Source organism: Chiloscyllium plagiosum, unplaced genomic scaffold (genome assembly GCF_037043375.1).
Source record: "Chiloscyllium plagiosum isolate Xiang-an unplaced genomic scaffold, Cpla_swu_hap1 HiC_scaffold_2, whole genome shotgun sequence".
Taxonomy (NCBI): domain Eukaryota; kingdom Metazoa; phylum Chordata; class Chondrichthyes; order Orectolobiformes; family Hemiscylliidae; genus Chiloscyllium; species Chiloscyllium plagiosum.
Genome location: NW_028270140.1, coordinates 117642615 through 117661586, shown reverse-complemented (window position 1 = coordinate 117661586; position 18972 = coordinate 117642615). Strand labels below are relative to the sequence as shown.

At 40.5% G+C, this 18972-nt stretch overlaps 1 protein-coding gene across 7 annotated transcripts in view; it reads right to left on the bottom strand.

The window, feature by feature from the left end:
* Positions 1-18972, bottom strand: part of fcho2 (FCH and mu domain containing endocytic adaptor 2) — a 210887-nt gene that overhangs the window by 148452 nt on the left and 43463 nt on the right. For all 7 annotated transcript variants that reach the window (XM_088000048.1, XM_043707669.2, XM_043707660.2 and 4 more), the window contains exons 2-5: positions 14900-14991; positions 10546-10620; positions 10230-10371; positions 5398-5550 (exon numbers count right to left, since the gene is read on the bottom strand). In XM_088000048.1, the coding sequence (XP_087856174.1) occupies positions 5398-5550; positions 10230-10371; positions 10546-10620; positions 14900-14991 (462 nt within the window). The remainder of the gene's footprint in view (positions 1-5397; positions 5551-10229; positions 10372-10545; positions 10621-14899; positions 14992-18972) is intronic.

Sequence of the window (18972 nt, the reverse complement as noted above, 5' to 3'; positions counted from 1 at the left end):
CCTGCTGAAAATGTGTTGCTGGAAAAGCGCATCAGGTCAGGCAGCATCCAAGGATCAGGAGAATCGACGTTTCAGACATAAGCCCTTCTTCAGGAATTCCTGAATAAGGGCTTATGCCCGAAACGTCGATTCTCCTGTTCCTTGGATGCTGCCTGACCTGCTGCGCTTTTCCAGCAACACATTTTCAGCTCTGATCTCCAGCATCTGCAGTCTTCACTTTCTCCTCAAAGAATAGGGCCCCTCAAAGATCAACAAGGCAGCCTTTGTGTGGAGCCGCAGAAAATAGGGGAAATACTAAATGAGTATTTTGCATTAGCATTTACTGTGGAAAAGGACATGGAAGATATAGAATGTAAGGAAATAGATGGTGACATCTTGAAAAATGTCCATATTACAGAGGAGAAAGTGCTGGATGTCTTGAAATGCATCAAAGTGGATAAATTCCCAGGACCTGATCAGGTGTACCCGAGAACTCTGTGGGAAGCTAGGGAAGTGATTGTTGGGCTCCTTTAAGAGATATTTGTATCACCGATAGTCACAGGTGAAGTGCTGGAAGACTGGAGGTTGGCTAACGTGGTTCCACTATTTAAGGACGGTGGTACGGACAAGCCAGGGAACTATAGACCGGTGAGCTTCACATTGGTGGTGGGCAAGTTGTTGGAGGGAATCCTGAGGGACAGGATGTACATGTATTTGGAAAGGCAAGGACTGATTAGGGATGGTCAACATGGCTTTGTACATGGGAAATCATATCTCACAAACTTGACTGAGTTTTTTGAAGAAGTAACGAAGAGGATTGATGAGGGCAGAGCAGTAAACGTGATCCATATTGACTTCAGTAAGGTGTTTGACAAGGTTCCCCATGAGAAACTGGTTAGCAAGGTTGGATCTCACAGAATACAGGGAAAACTGACCATTTGGATACAGAACTGGCTCAAAGGTAGAAGACAGACGGTGGTGGTGGAGGGTTGTTTTTCAGACTCAAGGCCTCTGACCAGTGCAGTGCCACATGATCGGTGCTGGGTCCACTACTTTTCGTTATTTATGTAAATGATTTGGATGAGCTTAACAGGTATAGTCCGTAAATTTGCAGCTTGGAGGTGTAGTGGACAGCGAAGAAGGTTACCTCAGATTACAAAGGGATCTTGATTAGATGAGCCAATGGGCTGAGGAGTGGCAGACGGTGTTTAAATTAGATAAATGCAAGGTGCTGCATTTTGGGAAAGCAAACATTGGCAGGACTTATACACTTAATGATAAGGTCCTAGGGAGTGTGGCTGAACAAAGAGACCTTGGAGTGCAGGTTCATAGCTCCTTGAAAGTAGAGTCACAAGTAGATAGGATAGCGAAGGTGACGTTTGGTATGCTTTCCTTTAATGGTCAGAGTATTGAGTACGGGAGTTGGGAGGTCATGTTGCAGCTATCCAGAACATTGGTTAGCCACTTTTGGACTATTACGTGCAATTCTGGTCTCCTTCCTATCGGAAGGATGTTGTGAAACTTGAAAGGGTTCAGAAAAGATTTACAAGGATGTTGCCAGGGTTGGAGGATTTGAGCTATCGGAAGAGGTTGAATAAGCTAGGGTTGTTTTCCCTGGAGCTTCGGAGGCTGAGGAGTGACCTTAGAGAGGTTTATAAAATCATGAGGAGCATGGATAGGATAAATAGACAAGGTCTTTTCTCTAGGGTGGGGGAGTCCAGAACAAGTGGGCTTAGGTTTAGGGTGAGGGGAAAGATATAAAAAAGACCTAAGGGCAATGTTTTCACGCAGAGGGTGGTGCGTGTGTGGAGGAAGTGGTGGAGGCTGGTACAATTGCAACATTTAAAATGCATCTGAATGGGTATTTGAATAGGAAGTGTTTAGAAGGATATGGGGTGAGTGCTGGCAGGTGGGACTAGATTGGGTTGGGATATCTGGTCGACATGGACGAGTTGGACTGAAGGGTTTGTTTCCGTGCTGTACAACTGTATGACTCTATGACCTCCTGTCAAGTACTTACTATCCCATCTGACCTTCCATTCTGATGCTAAACGGTCTATACTTAGCAAAAGTCTTCGTTTTATCCCTGTGTACCTCCACCTCAATGAATTTTGGGCATAACATGACAATGAACTCTTCTTCTGTTGCTTCCACCTCTGTACCTATTTCTTTGGTTAAGAGTCCTCTCCACATCCCACAGACCCCTTAACCAACCTGGACCCTCCCTCTGGCTTTTTAATCGATTCATCAACAACTTTTGACATGACATTGCTCACCTCAATTTTCCCTTTACCAATTCAAACCTATCTCCCTCTGAGCTGAATAAAATGACTCTCTGCTCCCAGGTCCAACCCTGACTTTTTAATCAATCCTGCTGACAAGGGCTACTTTATTATTGTCTGGCAGATTAACCTCTACATTGCAGAGGCTGAGTTCCAGTTCTCAGATTCCTCCCATCTCCCCCTAGATCATGACTCCACCATTGAACACTAGGTTATTGTGTTGAACAACAGTCACTAATTTAATTTCATCTCGTATCACCCCTTGACCAACTCCAAGTTCATAGAAATGGGCTGTATGGGGTTGGGGATTATCACCTTCCCAAAATCCATAAACAGGTCTGCCAAGACTGATCTATTGTTTCTGCCTGCCCCTGCCCCACAGAACTCCATCTCTTCCTACCTCAACTCGATTTTCTCATCCCCTTGTTCAATCCCTTCCCACTTAGATTCTCTCATCTTCTAATGCTTTGCATCAGCTTCAAAATTTTCAGCCCGTGGGATCTAGACACCTCCTCTTCAACATGGACGTGCAATCCTTTACATATCCATCCCCCATCAGATGATCTAGTTCTCTCTGCTTTATCTTGGAAAAAAGGCCTGAAACATCCCTATCCTTCACTATTCTCCTCTGCCACGCTCGTCCTCACTTTGAACAACTTCTCCTTTAACTCCTCTCACTTTCTTTGGGGAAAGGTGTGGTCATGTGTATCTGCATGTACCCCAGATATGCCTGACTCTTTGTGGGATAGGTGGAACATTCATTACTCCAGATTCTGGATCCGTGGTGCTGGAAGAGCACAGCAATTCAGGCAGCATCCAACGAGCAGCGAAATCGACGTTTCGGGCAAAAGCCCTTCATCAGGAATAAAGGCAGATAGCCTGAAGCATGGAGAGATAAGCTAGGGGAGGGTGGGGGTGGGGAGAGAGTAGCATAAAGTACAATGGGTGAGTGGGGGAGGAGATGAAGGTGATAGGTCAGGGAGGAGAGGGTGGAGTGGATAGGTGGAAAAGGAGCTAGGCAGGTCGGACAAGTCCGGACAGGTCAAGGGGACAGTGCTGAGCTGGAAGTTTGAAACTAGGATGAGGTGGGGGAAGGGGAAATGAGGAAGCTGTTGAAGTCCACATTGATGCCTTGGGATTGAAGTGTTCCGTGGGGGAAGATGAGGCGTTCTTCCTCCAGGCGTCTGGTGGTGAGGGAGCGGCGGTGAAGGAGGCCCAGGACCTCCATGTCCTCGGCAGAGTGGGAGGGGGAGTTGAAATGTTGGGCCACGGGGCGGTTTGGTTGATTGGTGCGGGTGTCTCGGAGATGTTCCCTAAAGCGCTCTGCTAGGAGATTTACCGCATTCATTACTACAGTCCTAGTCAGTTCCCCACCCACATCTCTTTTTCTGGTACATCAATTATATCATCAGTGCTGCTTCCCTCTCTCAACTGGTTTGGAAAGATTTATCAATTTTGCTTCCAATTTCCACCCTACTCTCACTTCACCTGATCTATCTCTGATTCCTCCTTTCTCTTCCTCAACATCTCTGTTTCCATTTCTAGAAATCTAATATCCACAACAACCCACTGACTGTCAGTTACCTTGATTTTACATCTTCATACCCTGCTTCATGTAAAGACTCTATTCCATTCTCCATGTTTCACCATCTCTGTCACATCGACACCAATGATACCAACTTCTGTAAGGGGTCCTTCCACATGTTCACCTTCCTCCTCAAATGAAGATTCCTCACCACCAGGGCTGACAGTCATGTCCAACTCATCTCTTGCACTTCTGTCCTCACCCCTTCCCTTCCCTCCCACAACAGTGAAAATGTATCCCTTGTCCTCATTTACCACCCCATGAGCATCCACATCCAAAGGATCATTAGCTACTATTTCCACCTCCAGAGGGATACCACCATTACATACATATTCCCTTCCTCTCCTTTGTTAGCCTTCTGCACAGACCCTTTCATCCAAGACACTTTGGTCCATTCTGCCACCATTCCCAACATCTCCTCACACTCCTATAGCACATTCCCATGCAACTGCAGAAGGTGTAACACCTGTTCATTTACTTCCTCCTTCCTCACTGCTCAATCTAGTCTACCACATTCACTGCACACAATGTGGTCAGCTCCACAGTGGGGAAACAAAATGCAGACTGGGTGACCACTTTGCAGAACACCTACGTTCTCTCAGTAAAAATGACCCTGAGCTTCCTGTTGGTTGTGACTTCAATACACTACCGTGCTGCCTGACCAATATCTCTGTCTTGGGCTTGCTGAAGTGAACTGTGAAGCTCAACGCAAGCTGGAAGAACAGTATCTCATTTTCCACTTGGGGACCTTGCAGCCTTTAGGACTCAATAGCAACTCAATAATTTGAGGGCTTGAACATCTTCTCCCATGTTCTCACCCCGAATCCACATGCTAAGCCTTGTCATCACATGGGTTGCTACCACAAACAACCCATTGTCAGCCATTAATCCCAGTAGCAGCTGTTGATTCTCCCAGACTGACCTTTACCAATTCCTTTGTCTGACCAACTGTTGTTCTCTTTCTCTCTCTCTCTCTGGGCTCTATCCCCATCTACCATATAATTTCCCCACCTCTTCTTCAGGATTTATGCCAACCTTTTCCTAGCCTCAAACAGTTCTGAAGAAGGGTCACTGGACCCAAAAGATTTAACTCTGCTTTCTCTCCGTAGATGCTGTCAGTCCTGCTGAGTTTTTCTAGCAATTTCTGTTTTTATTTTTGATCATTTCAGTTCTTGTATTGTTGTATAAAAGTTCAAACTTACTGCAGAAACAGGAAGTGCAATTCATATTTATTGCACTAATGCAGCAATTTTGTTGATAAGGAGCTCCCATTTCTGTGGGGTAAAACAGCAGAATAGATGACTTCTGTTTTTTTCTGCAATTCACAGGGTGTCTTTTCCCCCATCTAAATGGCTGGATGATTTGCACATGACTAACAACAGCACATTAAATTTATAATTATTTTCCTACTATTCTGAGTATTCTTGCACAAGTGTTCAACTCCACCAATCTTCTTTTGATCCCTTTAATCGGGACCTCTCTTCCAACCAGAGAAAATCTTGGGCTATTAGTTCTATCTTTTTTCTTTATCAGATTGTTTATAGAGCTTACTTTTTCTATTTCTTTCTGTGTTGCTCCTTCCTTTTTTAATCTTTCATATTCTACACACTTGACACTGTAGTTTTCTTTTGATTTCTGCAGGGACTGAGTGATGCTCTGGATGTTCTGTACAGCATCCAAGGTTCCTGCCACTTCTTCTTTTGTCTGTAATAGAAAACAAATGTCAAAAATGAATATTTCTCATTTCATAACCATCAATTCCAAAACTTAATTTCTCAGGAATAAAAGAATGACTAGGGTAGGAATAGGTCCAGTCAAGGATAGTAGTGGGAGGTTGCGTGTGGAGGCTGAAGAGATTGGGGAGACACTGAATGAATACTTTTCGTCAGTATTCACTCAGGAACAGGACATTGTTGCCGATGTGAATATTGAGTCACAATTAATTAGAATGGACGGCTTTGAGGTATGTAGGGAAGAGGTGTTGGAAATTCTGGAAAGGGTGAAAATAGATAAGTCCCCTGGGCCTGATAGCATTTATCCTAGGATTCTCTGGGAAGCAAGGGAGGAGATTGCAGAGCCATTGGCCTTGAATTTTATGTCCTCGTTGCCTACAGGAATAGTGCCAGAAGACTGGAGGATAGCAAATGTGGTTCCTTTGTTCAAGAAGGGGAGGAGGAATAACCCTAGTAACTATAGGCCGGTGAGTCTCACTTCTGTTGTGGCAAAGTCTTAGAGAGAATTGTAAGGAATAGGATTTATGAACATCTGGAGGAATAATGTGATTAAGGATAGTCAGCATGGTTTTGTGAAGGGCAGGTCGTGCCTCACAAACCTTACTGAATTCTTTGAGAAGGTGACTAAGGAGGTGGACGAGGGGAAAGCGGTAGATGTGGTGTATATGGATTTTAGTAAGGCGTTTGATAAGGTTCCCCATGGTAGGCTACTGCAAAAAATACAGAGATATGGCATTGAGGGTGAGTTGGAGGTTTGGATTAGGAATTGGCTGGCTGGAAGAAGACAGAGGCTAGTAGTTGATGGTAAAGGTTCATCTTGGAGTGCAGTTACTAGCGGTGTTCCGCAAGGATCTGTTTTGGGACCATTGCTGTTTGTCATTTTTATAAATGACCTGGAGGAGGGGCTAGAAAGTTGGGTGAGCAAGTTTGCAGATGATACGAAAGTCGGTGGAGTTGTTGACAGTGAGGAAGGATGTGTCAGGTTACAGCGGGATATAGATAAGTTGCAAAGCTGGGCAGAAAGGTGGCAAATGGAGTTCAATGTAGGTAAGTGTGAGGTGATTCACTTTGGTAAGAGTAACAAAAAGACGGCGTACTGGGCTAATGGTCGGATACTTGGTAGTGTGGATGAGCAGAGGGATCTTGGTGTCCATGTACACAGATCTCTGAAGGTTGCCACCCAGGTAAATAGTGCGGTGAAGAAGGCATATGGCGTACTGGCTTTTATTGGTAGAGGAATTGAGTTCTGGAGCCCTGAGGTCATGTTGCAGTTGTATAAGATTCTAGTGCGGCCGCATCTGGAGTATTGTGTGCAGTTTTGGTCGCCATACTATAGGAAGGATGTGGAGGCACTGGAACGGGTGCAGAGGAGGTTCACCAGGATGTTGCCTGGTATGGTAGGAAGATCGTATGAGGAAAGGCTGAGGCACTTGGGGCTGTTTTCATTGGAGAAAAGAAGGTCTAGAGGTGACTTGATAGAGGTGTACAAGGTGATTAGGGGTTTAGACAGGGTTGACCATGAGAACCTTTTTCCACGTATGGAGTCAGCTATTACGAGGGGGCATAGCTTTAAATTAAGGGGTGGTAGGTATAGGACAGATGTTAGGGGTAGATTCTTTACTCAGCAAGTTGTGAGTTCATGGAATGACGTGCCAGTAGCAGTGGTGGACTCTCCCTCTTTATGGGCATTTAAATGGGCATTGGATAGGCATATGAAGGATAGTGGGCTAGTGTAGGTTAGGTGGGCTTGGATCGGTGCAACATCGAGGGCCAAAGGGCCTGTACTGCGCTGTATTTTTCTATGTTCTATGTTAATTTCAATAACCTCTTACAATTGGTCTGATCAATCAGAATTTATCCAAAGTGCAGTTTTAATCACTCAATGATTTATATATCCTTCAAAGTACTTAAGAACATTTAACAATTCAGATATGAATTGTCAATGAAAGATGCATTTATTCAATTTTGCACAAAATGTCAGTATAAAGCACACAATGTCATGGAATCATACAATGATACATACAGAATGAGATCATTTGGTCCATTGCGCTTGTGCTACCATTTTTAAAGAGCTATCCGATAACCCCAGCCCAATGCTTTAACACACAGCCATGCATTCTTTTTTCTTTTCACAAATATATCTAATTATTCTTTTGAAAGTTATCATTGAATCTGTTTTCTTCTCCTTTTCAGGCAATGTATCTTAGATTATAACTACAGGTAGTGCTTCTATACCGCAATGGTTGCGTTCTTGTGCAACCCCACATTATAGAAAAATTGTGCGGTAAGTGACATAATCGCATTACAGCCTACACACGCTTTAGAAACAGTGTACCCAATTTTTCAATCGTGTTACAGCGAATTCACGTTAACGAAACATGTTACAACAGAACGAGCTTTACATTGCGTTCTTGTCGTCATTGGCCAGATGTCTCGTTACATAGCCGAGTATCAAATTGTGCTTCATAACTCTTCTGTGAGGCACTGTTGGATACTTAAAGACATTAATCAAATGCAAACCCTTGTTCTTGGTGGCCCAGTAGCCATAAAAGAATGAAGCCACAAGATTCATGAGTTTTTTCAATTATTACACAAACTACAAAATGAATACCAGTAACTACACTCTCTTTTAAATAGGCAGTCATGCTAAAGATATTAAAATGCTTATTCTTTAGGCCAAAACTACCTTCTAAATCCATTTTACTAATATCCCCAACAATTCAAGTCAAATCAGACTTAACCGATTAATTAAGTTTCAACGATTTGTACAAGGGCTTACAGCAAGGTTGTCCCTTCAAACCGTCTCCAACCATCCCACCATTGTAGATTTGCAGCTCAACAAGGTGTTGCTGGCATCCGAAGCATACCCAACTCGGCTCGCAAGCCTTCTGATTCTAATATACTTTAACTATGAAGTCTTAAACTATCCCCTTCCTCTCATATTGCCAAACCAGAAGTCTAACTGACTATTGGGAGTTTTTCATTTAATTGGTGGTTTAAATTATTTTTACTAGCACACAGAATTTCATCTCAAGTCTACTTGAAAAAGATGTTTCCCACGGCAAGCTTGTAGTAAACTGAAAATCTGGTTGAAACCAGCAGCCATCTGTATAATTAACCTTTTGTGGAAACGCTACTCTTGTTTATCTTCAGGCAACTTGGTCACATGATCAGTTAGTGGCAGCAAAGCCTTAAAGGGACCATAACCCAACACACAAATTAGCTAGCACAGGCGACTAGTTTGCAATGCACTGTGAGCCATCAGGGTAAAAACAATGACTGCAGATGCTGGAAACCAGATTCTAGATCAGAGTGGTGCTGAAAAAGCACAGCAGTTCAGGCAGCATCCGAGGAGCAGGAAAATTGACGTTTCGGGCAAAAGCCTTTCATCAGGAATAGTGCTCTATTCCTGATGAAGGGCTTTTGCCCGAAACGTCGATTTTCCTGCTCCTCGGATGCTACCTGAACTGCTGTGCTTTTCCAGCACCACTCTAATCTAGAATGTGAGCAATCAGTGTGGGTTCAACCCCCACACTGGCTGAGGTTACCATGAAATAGTAATATCTCAACCGCTCCCCTCACCCAACACATGGTGACCCACCACCACTACCACCAGTCATCTCTCTCTTTCTAATGACAGAGCAGTACTCTGGTCCAGCAAGGCTATGGCGACTATCTTTTAGTCCTAGATTCTCCACAACAGAAACTATCCTCTCCATATTTACCCCATCAAGGTCTATCAGGATCTTCTATGCTTCAATCATGTTGACAAGAAGCACATAGGCCATCTCAACCCTGGATATATATATATATATAGCTTCAGAAAAGAATGCTGCAACTGAAGTCATTCTGTAAATTGTCCTTAACTCTTGATTAATTCTCTTCATTTATGACCAACTTTTAATAGAATTTGGTATCTTCCAACAATTCCATATCTTTGAACTGTTTCTGTAATCTAAATGGCACTTGCTACAGGCTTTCTTGGTGCACACATGTCTGCTACATCCATTGAATTTCCTCAAATTCTGTAATCTATAATGTTTATTAACAACAGTTGTGTCTTTTGCTAACAAAGTTGATTATTTCTATTTTCTCCTCATCCATTTACATGATAATTTCATTCATTGCTGGAAACTCTCCAAAATTTTCTAACTACAGATGTTAAATTATCTGGATTATAATTACTCATTTGTTGAATCAAACATCCACCTGGCTGATCAATAACTTTTAAAAAATCTAATGGCACTGCTCAGAGGAAGAGGGGGGGGAGGGAATATATTAATCTTCTGTCCAATAATTTTCTCTTAACAAATTTCATCAAAAAAAAGATAAACAGCCCTTCATTTCAATTCTATACAAGAGATATAATGGTGCATACTGGCTACTACTTTTGCTTACATAGATAACACTGCAAATTCAAAAACTTTTCAATAAATGAAACTCAGACATTACAATTATATAACAAGTCATTATATAAATAATTTTATTAGATTAAGGATGGGTAGCAAGCTATCGGATTCACTGCATAGAAAAATGTACTATTCTTTCAGGAATTATATTGTTTACAATTATTGGTGAAGTGCAAATTCTAATTTTGTATCCAGACACATTTTGTTGTATTAATAATAAAGATATCATTTGTTTTATTACCTTTTTGTGTGCCTTGGTCTGTTCATCTCCATACTTCTGTACTTCTTTAATTAATTCTTGCAGTTTTCGTACTAGATCTAAATGGCTACTGGCTAGTTTCTCAGTTGACAATTTTAAAACATCCCATACTGGTGCAAATGTTCTGAAGAAGTACATAATGTAGAAAGATAAAGCATCATAGCAACAGCAGGCAGAAAATGGTATCAAATAAAAAGGTGACATTTTCAAATTAAAATCTTAATATTTAAATTCATGAAAAAATTCTCAATTCTTAAAATTTAGTTTTTATATTAAGTTACATTTGGATCATACTTACCCCAGCTGACTGTAGTTACTTGTTGTTTTGGCTAATTTGGTCATAGACCTTGAATAAATATCTTCTATTGTTACACTGTTTGGGGAAAAAAAATACATTTTTAACTTTATTGTAAAAGAACTTGTCAGATCACACTTCAGATAATTTCCTAACAACTTTTACTACAGAACTTTACATATTTTATATTTCTCTTGAAAGATTGCGCAAATATACAAAAGAAAGAAACACTGAACTGAAGGAGAGCTGCACTCTCGAAGATATTGTCTTTTGAATCAGGCATTAAACCAAGGCCAACTGCCCCTCTTAAATGAGCGTAAAAGATTCCTTGACAGTATTTTGAAGAACAGCAGGGCGTTATTCCCAGGATTCTATTTATTTATCTTTCAATAAACATCATAAAAACAAATACTTTAGTCACTATAACACTGCTTCTTGTGGGAATTTGCTATACTGTACTTAACATAGACAATAGGCCTGTAATTTCCTTTATTACAACATGTAGCAGCCTCCTGTCTGCTAAAACTCAGACAGATTGCCAACTTGTCCAAACTGCAAGGGATGCTGGGTACATTGGCCAAGTGAAACTTTGAAATCACAAAAGCCACACATCAGACACAGTGCAAATACAGCAGCCAGGTGCTAATGACATTAGCATAATCTAAAAGGCAACAGTTAATCTGGACAGACACCTCTAACAACTTATCCACGAAATAAAGGAGATTCAGATAGAAAGGCACTGGGTCCTGCTACACAGAGAATCTAATACAGGTACACAATCCTTCATCCAATATTCCGAAATCTGAAATTTCTTTCATGGAGTGTGGAGCGTCATTTTGGCGTGCGAATAGGTGACCAAACTCCACACCAACTCAAACCACGTCACTCAGATGTGACGTGGTGGCATGGCCCAGCAGTGGCAAGTGTCAAATATGTCTCAGCACTCGTACTATTCACACATGTGTCTGCTGTTAGGTAATTTTTTTAATTTCACTATGAAAATGTCATTTATTCCAAAATCTGAAAAATTCCAAATTCCGATAAACAACCAGCCCTAAGGATTTCGGATAAAGGATTGTGTACTTGTAGTAGCATGCCATCTAAATGATTGACTCTTGTTTCAAACCATTAAGTGTATCTCCCTGATTGGCTAGAACTATAGAAAGTTCCAGAAAACCATCTAAAAGGTATAAAGCAGAGTTCACCTGCAGACCCCTCTCTTGGAATGTTTGGAAGAAGCAATCAGATCTTTACAAAGACAGGAGATGTCTCTTTTGCCTGCAGTAAAAACCACTTTAAGCCTGAAGAAAACCAGCTTATCTCCCTACATCAGGTGCTGCAACCTGTGGCTTTTAACTAATAAGTCAGAGAACTTTACAAGTGTGAACCAGTCACCTGTGCCTCCTGCAATCAAGTAAAAACATCTGGAGAATGAAGACTGAGAAACAATCTGATCATCAAAGGATCATCTCAGCCTATGGACAGCAACCACTGAACAGCCTTCCCAATCTTTCCCTCTGCGCATAACACCCATTTTGTTTTGTGCTTACCGGTGTCTGTCCATTGTGTGTGTAGAGGGAAAATTTAAAGAGGATTTGAGCTTTAACCAGTTGAATTGTATGTTAATAGCTCAGAATTATTTATCTGTAGTTAGAATCTACTTGTTTGTAAAAAAATACCAATTCTTGTTAAGTACAGCAGCTTGGTTCATGCTTTCTGTAAACCTGTGTCTAGAAGACAGGAAGATTGGGGAATATGCATACTTTGATAAAATCTTTAACTTTTTCACAACTCGCAGAATAGCGGGTCTTGATTTCCAGTGTGCTACTCCAGTGAGGCATAGGAAATTTAGCTTAATAAAATAAGCTGCAAGGAAATTTAAATATATTTAGGAATGTACATATATCATGAATTTCAAATATATTTCAGAATTGATTGGAGAACTGGCAGATAAAATCAAAGTAGAAAATTCCACGTGCTTCACAAGAGGCGAAAAAAAAATTCAGGAATGGATTACTTAAATGAGAAGAAAGTACCATATATGTAAAATGAAAGAGATCTGGTAGTGTTCATTGACAATGAACAGAAGCAACCACAACAGTGTTTTGATGGTAGTGAATTAAGCAAATGAGATATTGACATGTATTAAAATGTCAACCTTAACAAGAGACAATCCTTCCATTTAATAATTAATTAATTCCATTATACTCAATGCTATGGACTGTAAAAGTACAAAAGTATAAATTAAAATTCAGAAGAGTTCAATTCTGAAAATCCTTGACCTAAAATGCTAGCTCTTTTCTGTCTCCACAGACCTGTTTCCTGATCTGAATTTTTCCAGCATTTTTTGTTTTAATTTCAGATTCCCAGCATCCACAGTATTTTGCTTTTGTTCTATGATAGCAAGTTCATTTATGAGGAGTAAATTAGGTGCATTTTACAAGACGCCATAGGACTGAGAAGGGATACAGGGCTGGGATTTTGTAGATCCAGTGAGATATCAGGGACCTTCAAACATAGTGGCTGGGACCGGATTCCTGGACCCATTTCCAGCAGCACCAATTTCCTCAGGCTGGATTAAGGGTGCAGACTGTCTGATTCCCAATCAGATAGTTCCATTGCAGAGAAAATCATGTCCTAACATACTGCAACTTCCATGAAGTCAAGCCACCTTTTCAGGATATGTTAAGTTCACAGCTCTCCATAGGTGTCATGACCACTGTCTGGGTAAGGAAGCATTTTGAAGCAAATGTTCAAAAAACATTTCTCTCCCATGCCAAGCTACGCCGCTCTACACAAACCCCATGTCTCAGCTTGCCTTCCAAGTCAATATCCCTTTACTAACAATAACGCTACGGGGAGAATGCGGGTAAGTGGAGTTGAAATGCCCATCAGCCATGATTGAATGGCGGAGTGGACTCGATGGGCCGACTGTCCTTACTTCCGCTCCTATGTCTTATGGTCTTATGGCAAGGAAAAGTTTTTTTAAAAAAAAAATACATTCATAACAAAAATTAAGAAAAGCCTTACAAAAGTGTCAGTCATCTAGACCTTCAAGGTCTCATCTGCTGAAACTACGAGCATTTGTATAAATTAAGACTGTGATCGGTTCTGTCAATTGCACAGAAAAAGAGCTGTCAATGGTACATTTGTTTCAATATAATGAAGTTATCTGGAGTATTAGCCTTAATCCACAGGCGTGCCAAAAAGATCAGTACTGGGGCCTCAACTAATAATTACTTGGTTGAAAGTATCAACTCTATTGTAACCAAATATTTTGATGATGTAAAGATAGTTAGAGAAACATACTGTGAGGAAGATACAAAAAAAATGCAAAGAGACATAGCCTATGTGAGTGGGCAAAAAGATGGAGTATAATGTAGCAAAATGTGAGGTTGTCCATTTTGCTGAAAATAACAGAAAGCAGTTTATTATTTAAATGAAACCGAATACAGAACATTGTGGTATAGAGCAATAGGGTTGCATTCGTGGATGAATCAACAAAACTTAGAATTTAGGCACTGAAAGTAATTAGAAAGACAAAAGGAGTGTCAGCCATTATTGCAAGGGGTATGGAGCATAAAGGTATGAAGCATTGCATCAGCGATGGAACAGTGCATCGGTGAGATCTCACCTGAATACAATTTTGGTCTCATTACCTTCAGGGAGATATCTCCACAGTAGAAGCAGTTCAGAGATGATTCACAAATTGATTGCTAGGGTGAAGATTGTCTTAGAAGAAAATGTTAAATATTAACTTCCTTTCATGAAAGCGGCTTCAACATCAGGCAGCTCAGTACCATCCAGGATAAAGCAGCGCACTTGAATTGAACAGCACCCACCTCCAGCACACAGTGGCAGCAACATACAGCATCTAAAAAATGCACTGCAGCAACTCACCAGCCAAACCCACAACGTATAACATCCAGAATAACAAGGACAGTAAGTGCACAGAGACACCACCACTTGCAGGTTTACCATCTTCACATGGAAATATACTACTGTTCCTTTGGTTGCTGGGTCAAAATAAAAAGGAGCTTCTTCCCCATTAACACGATGGCAGTTCATGTAGGCCACCCGCCACCAATTAGGGGTGAACAATAATACTGTCTGCCAGTGAACATCCACATCTCATAAATGAATATAAAATGTGTCTTAGAGATGCAAAATATTTTGCATTCATATCAGCTTCCGGTAGTTACAATCTCTGTTCTGTGTTTGTCCATTGACAATACAACACAATGAATACTTTTAGTATGTTTTCCTATGGAATGCAAAATAATCATTTGAATGTTATTTTCATTTGTAACTCTACACCTCACAATATAGCAGAAATATCCCAAAAGCAATGAAATACCTTTCTCTTATGAAGTCTGCCAAATCTTTTGTCGATGTTTGACCATGTTTCATATTATGATAAAGGACATCAAAACCATTGTTCTTTTCCCCCTGAAATCAACAAAAAACCACTTTTAATACTTAAACTTTAAAAACACATTTAGATTTGGTGTACTGTACAAATTGTAATTTAAAGCAAAATAACGCATTAGGCCTTTGTTTTGTATTTGCACACACGTTTTTAAAAATACAATAATTCAAAACAAATTTCCAGAAATAAAATGTCATTTCAGAGTTCAAATTTTTCAAAATTGAATTCTAGTAGTCATTGATAGATTTAATCAGCAATTCCAAAGTGAAACACATGCAATCGAACAAGTACAAAACTGGATTGCCTAGTGTGCTATGCATTACGGTTGCACATCTGTAACACTAGTAACAAGAAAGAACTGCAAGTGAGACTGCATATCTATCAGAGTCAAAGAAATATCTGACAAAGTTTTACATATGTAAAAAAAAAGTATTATTTAACTCAAAAAATGTGATCAAAATATTGTCTTTATTGAATCATTAATTATTGTAATTATTGGATTTCTGGTGATGCATTAAACAAAGACTATTACAGAATCAAAAATCTCAACCAATGAAAAATGTATATAAAAATGGGTGTGAAAACAAGCCTGGGAATATAAATACAAATTATGTGAGTGCATAACTTGTAATTGTAATAGCATATGATAGTTGGGAATTGTTTTATCCTCAGTTGAAATGGCATATCTACATCTCAATATTGCAGAAACAGATTTCTTTGAAATCTGCTATTCAAGTTTCATTGTCTAATATCAAGGAAAACATCTCCAGAACTACCAGCCTTGCTCAATGTCAAGGTTCTTGTTTAGGATTCAGGTTTCATAGTAACAATAATAGCTGCTCTTCCTCAAACTTAAACTTGCAATGTGGAACACCCAATGAAGTTAGACTGTATAAACTTTATTGCTGATGGACTGTCATCCTCACCTATAGAATCAAGAATGATATACAGTTTCAACTTACCCAACAGCTAAAATTATAGAATCATACAGTACAGAAGAGGTCCTTCAGGTCCCCACTGACTCTAAAATTACACTCATCCATTTTTCAACACTTGGTTCATAGTACTCAAAACTATCATAGTTAAGACATTCTAAAGATTATGAGGTTTCCTACCTCAACAATTTTCCCAGGCAGTAAATTACAGACTCACACCAGATTATGTCTGAAAACATGTTTCCTCAAACCCCCCTGCACTTCACTTTAAAATTATACATCCTTGTTATTGACTAAGGGGAACAGCTGCTTTCTATCCACTCTGTCCATTCCCCTCATATTTTTATATCCCTTAATCAGGTTCCCTCTCAACTTTCTCTGCTCTAAAGAAAATGACCCAAGCTTATCCAGCCTCTCTTCATAGGTAAGCTGCTCCATCCTAGGCAACATCCTGGTGAATCTCCTCTGCACCCACTCCAATGCAATCACAGCCTTCCTGTAAAGGCTGTGACCTAACCAAACTTTGTACAACTCCAACATAACCTCCCTCCTCTCATAATTTAAGTCACAATGATAAAGACAAATGTCCCTTGAGCTTTCTTAACTACCTATCAACCTGTCATTTGCCTTATCACTACCATGCTTCCTGAAATGTGGAACCTCATTAGCTGCCCTCCAGTTCTTAGGCACCTCCATTGCAGCCAGACATAAATGTAAAATTCTAACTTCCTTCCTTGTCTCCTATAGCAGCCTGGAATACAACTCATCCAGACATGGGGATCTGTCCACATTTATGACCCCCCAAAACCTCCTCATTCCTATCTGTTCAAGAACTAAATTTTGAACCCACATCCTCTATCTCTCAAGTGAAGATATATATGAACTACTCATATAATACCCTACCAATATTCTCTAACTCCACGCATAGACTGCCACTTTGTCCCTAATGGGCCCTACTCTTTTGCTGGATTTCCTCTTTCCCGATATACCTAAAAAAAACTTAGGATTCTACCAAATCTTATCTGCCAGTATTTTCTCATGACTTCTGTTTGTTGTGAATTGCTTCAGATCCCCCTGCAACTAGGGCCTCCAATGATATCTGCCTTTTGTACCTGTTAAAAGCCTCACCTTTTCCTTCTTATCCAGTTCTAAATATAACATGGTATCCAGGGTTCTCTGGGTTTCATACTCCTAAATGTCCCTAAAGGAAAAATGTTGGCCTTCCCCAAATCCTGTTTGAATGACTCCACTCTTCTGCTGCAGATTCACACAAAGTTGCTGTCCGAGTCTACTTTGGCCAAACCATCGTCTCTTAGATGGCAACAACATTGCAATCCCACATGTAATCATGCCTTCAAGTCTTATCTATAATACTCCTAGCAATAAAGTCAAGGCCATCCAGCCTCACCTTGATAAGTCAGTACCATTGGTACCAAAGGTATAGATAGAATGTGGGTTGCATAAAGAATTGAGGGAGGTAGGCAGTAGATTAAAATGTAGGATCTCAAAGGTTGTAATCTCTGGATTACTCCTTGTGCCATGTGCTGATGAGTACAGAAATAGGAAAATGAGTGGCTCAAGAGTTGGTGCAGGAGCAAAGGTTTTAGATTCCTGGATCGCTTGGACCATTTCTGGGAATGGTGGGACCTGGGCAAGTCAGAATGGTACCAACATTCTTGTAGGTGGGCTTACTAGTGCTGTTGGGAAGATTTTAAACATTTCTAGTGGGATTGAACACAGAGCTTTAGAACAATAGCGATACTGTACTAGTGATAGTGTACTTTAGTAACGGAAGCCAGACAGAAGGAACTTAACCATGTTGAGGGAGTAGTCATAGAGTCAGAGAGAAACAGACCCTTTGGTCCAACTCTTCCATGCAGACCAGATATCCTAAATTAATCTAGTCCCATTATATTAGGTCCATTCAGGACCTCATCCCTCTCCCCACCTATGGAGTTGTACCAATGTGGACTATGACTTCTGGCTGATGTCCCTCCTTTGGAAGGATGCCCTGCCATCACACAATGATATTTTTTATTTGTTATCTACATTTCATGCTGCACAAATTCTAATCTGATGCCCAAACAATGGAATCCATTATCACATCTGCACTTCCAATTTCCTTCTCTCCACAAATAGCTGAGATGCCCTTTGTGCCATGTCCTTGTCTCTGGCTGTACTCCTTGGAGAAACCACTACTTTCATTAGTTTCCAAAATGGAATAATACCTATCTGGTAGGCACCCATTCCCACTCTGCCTGTACACTTTTAATCTGTAGTGTAAATTATCTTCCTCTATGGGCTATCCATGTGGTCTCCTACATCATAGATGTATAACTATAACTGATGCTTTCAGGTTCCACACTCTCCACCAATATATACTCTTCTCCATGAAGATTCAAGCTTTTCCCAGCTTTAATAGGACTTATTTTGCCTACTCCATCTGAGTAACTCTTCCTTTTAACACAAAGTCCCTTCATTCAATTTCCAAAAGTAAAAGAACGGACATTAGTACCCACTGGCAACTACTTGGTCTTTAACTCCCCACAAGACTTGAGTCTTCAAATGAGAAATCTGTCCTCACCAGCACTCTACTTGTTGATTAATTTAAAAACAGTCCTTTCAGTTGCGTGGCATTACAGTAAGTCTTCTACCTCAGAGCACCATGTCTGACTGTTTCGGTGAATCTGTAAATCAGTCCCACAGTCCAAAGATGCGCAGGTCAGGTGAATTAGCCATGCTAAATTGCCCATAGTATTAGCTGTATTAGTCAAGGGGAAATAGGTCTGGCTGGGTTACTCTTCAGAGGGTCGGTGTGGACTGGTTGGGCCAAAGGGCCTGTTTCCACACTGTAGGGAATCTAATTTAATCTAAGAAAGGTCAGACAACTCCTCCATTGAGTTTAAGTGTCAAACCTTGCCCCTTACTTTCAATATGTTTTGCCTCGAGTTTCTGTTTCCATAAAACAAGCAGGTCAGATGGGTTTGTCTCTGAAAAGACTCAATAGCAGACTGCATCCCTCCTCAAAACTATTCAATTTTTCCTCTTATTAAAGGAAATAGTGTA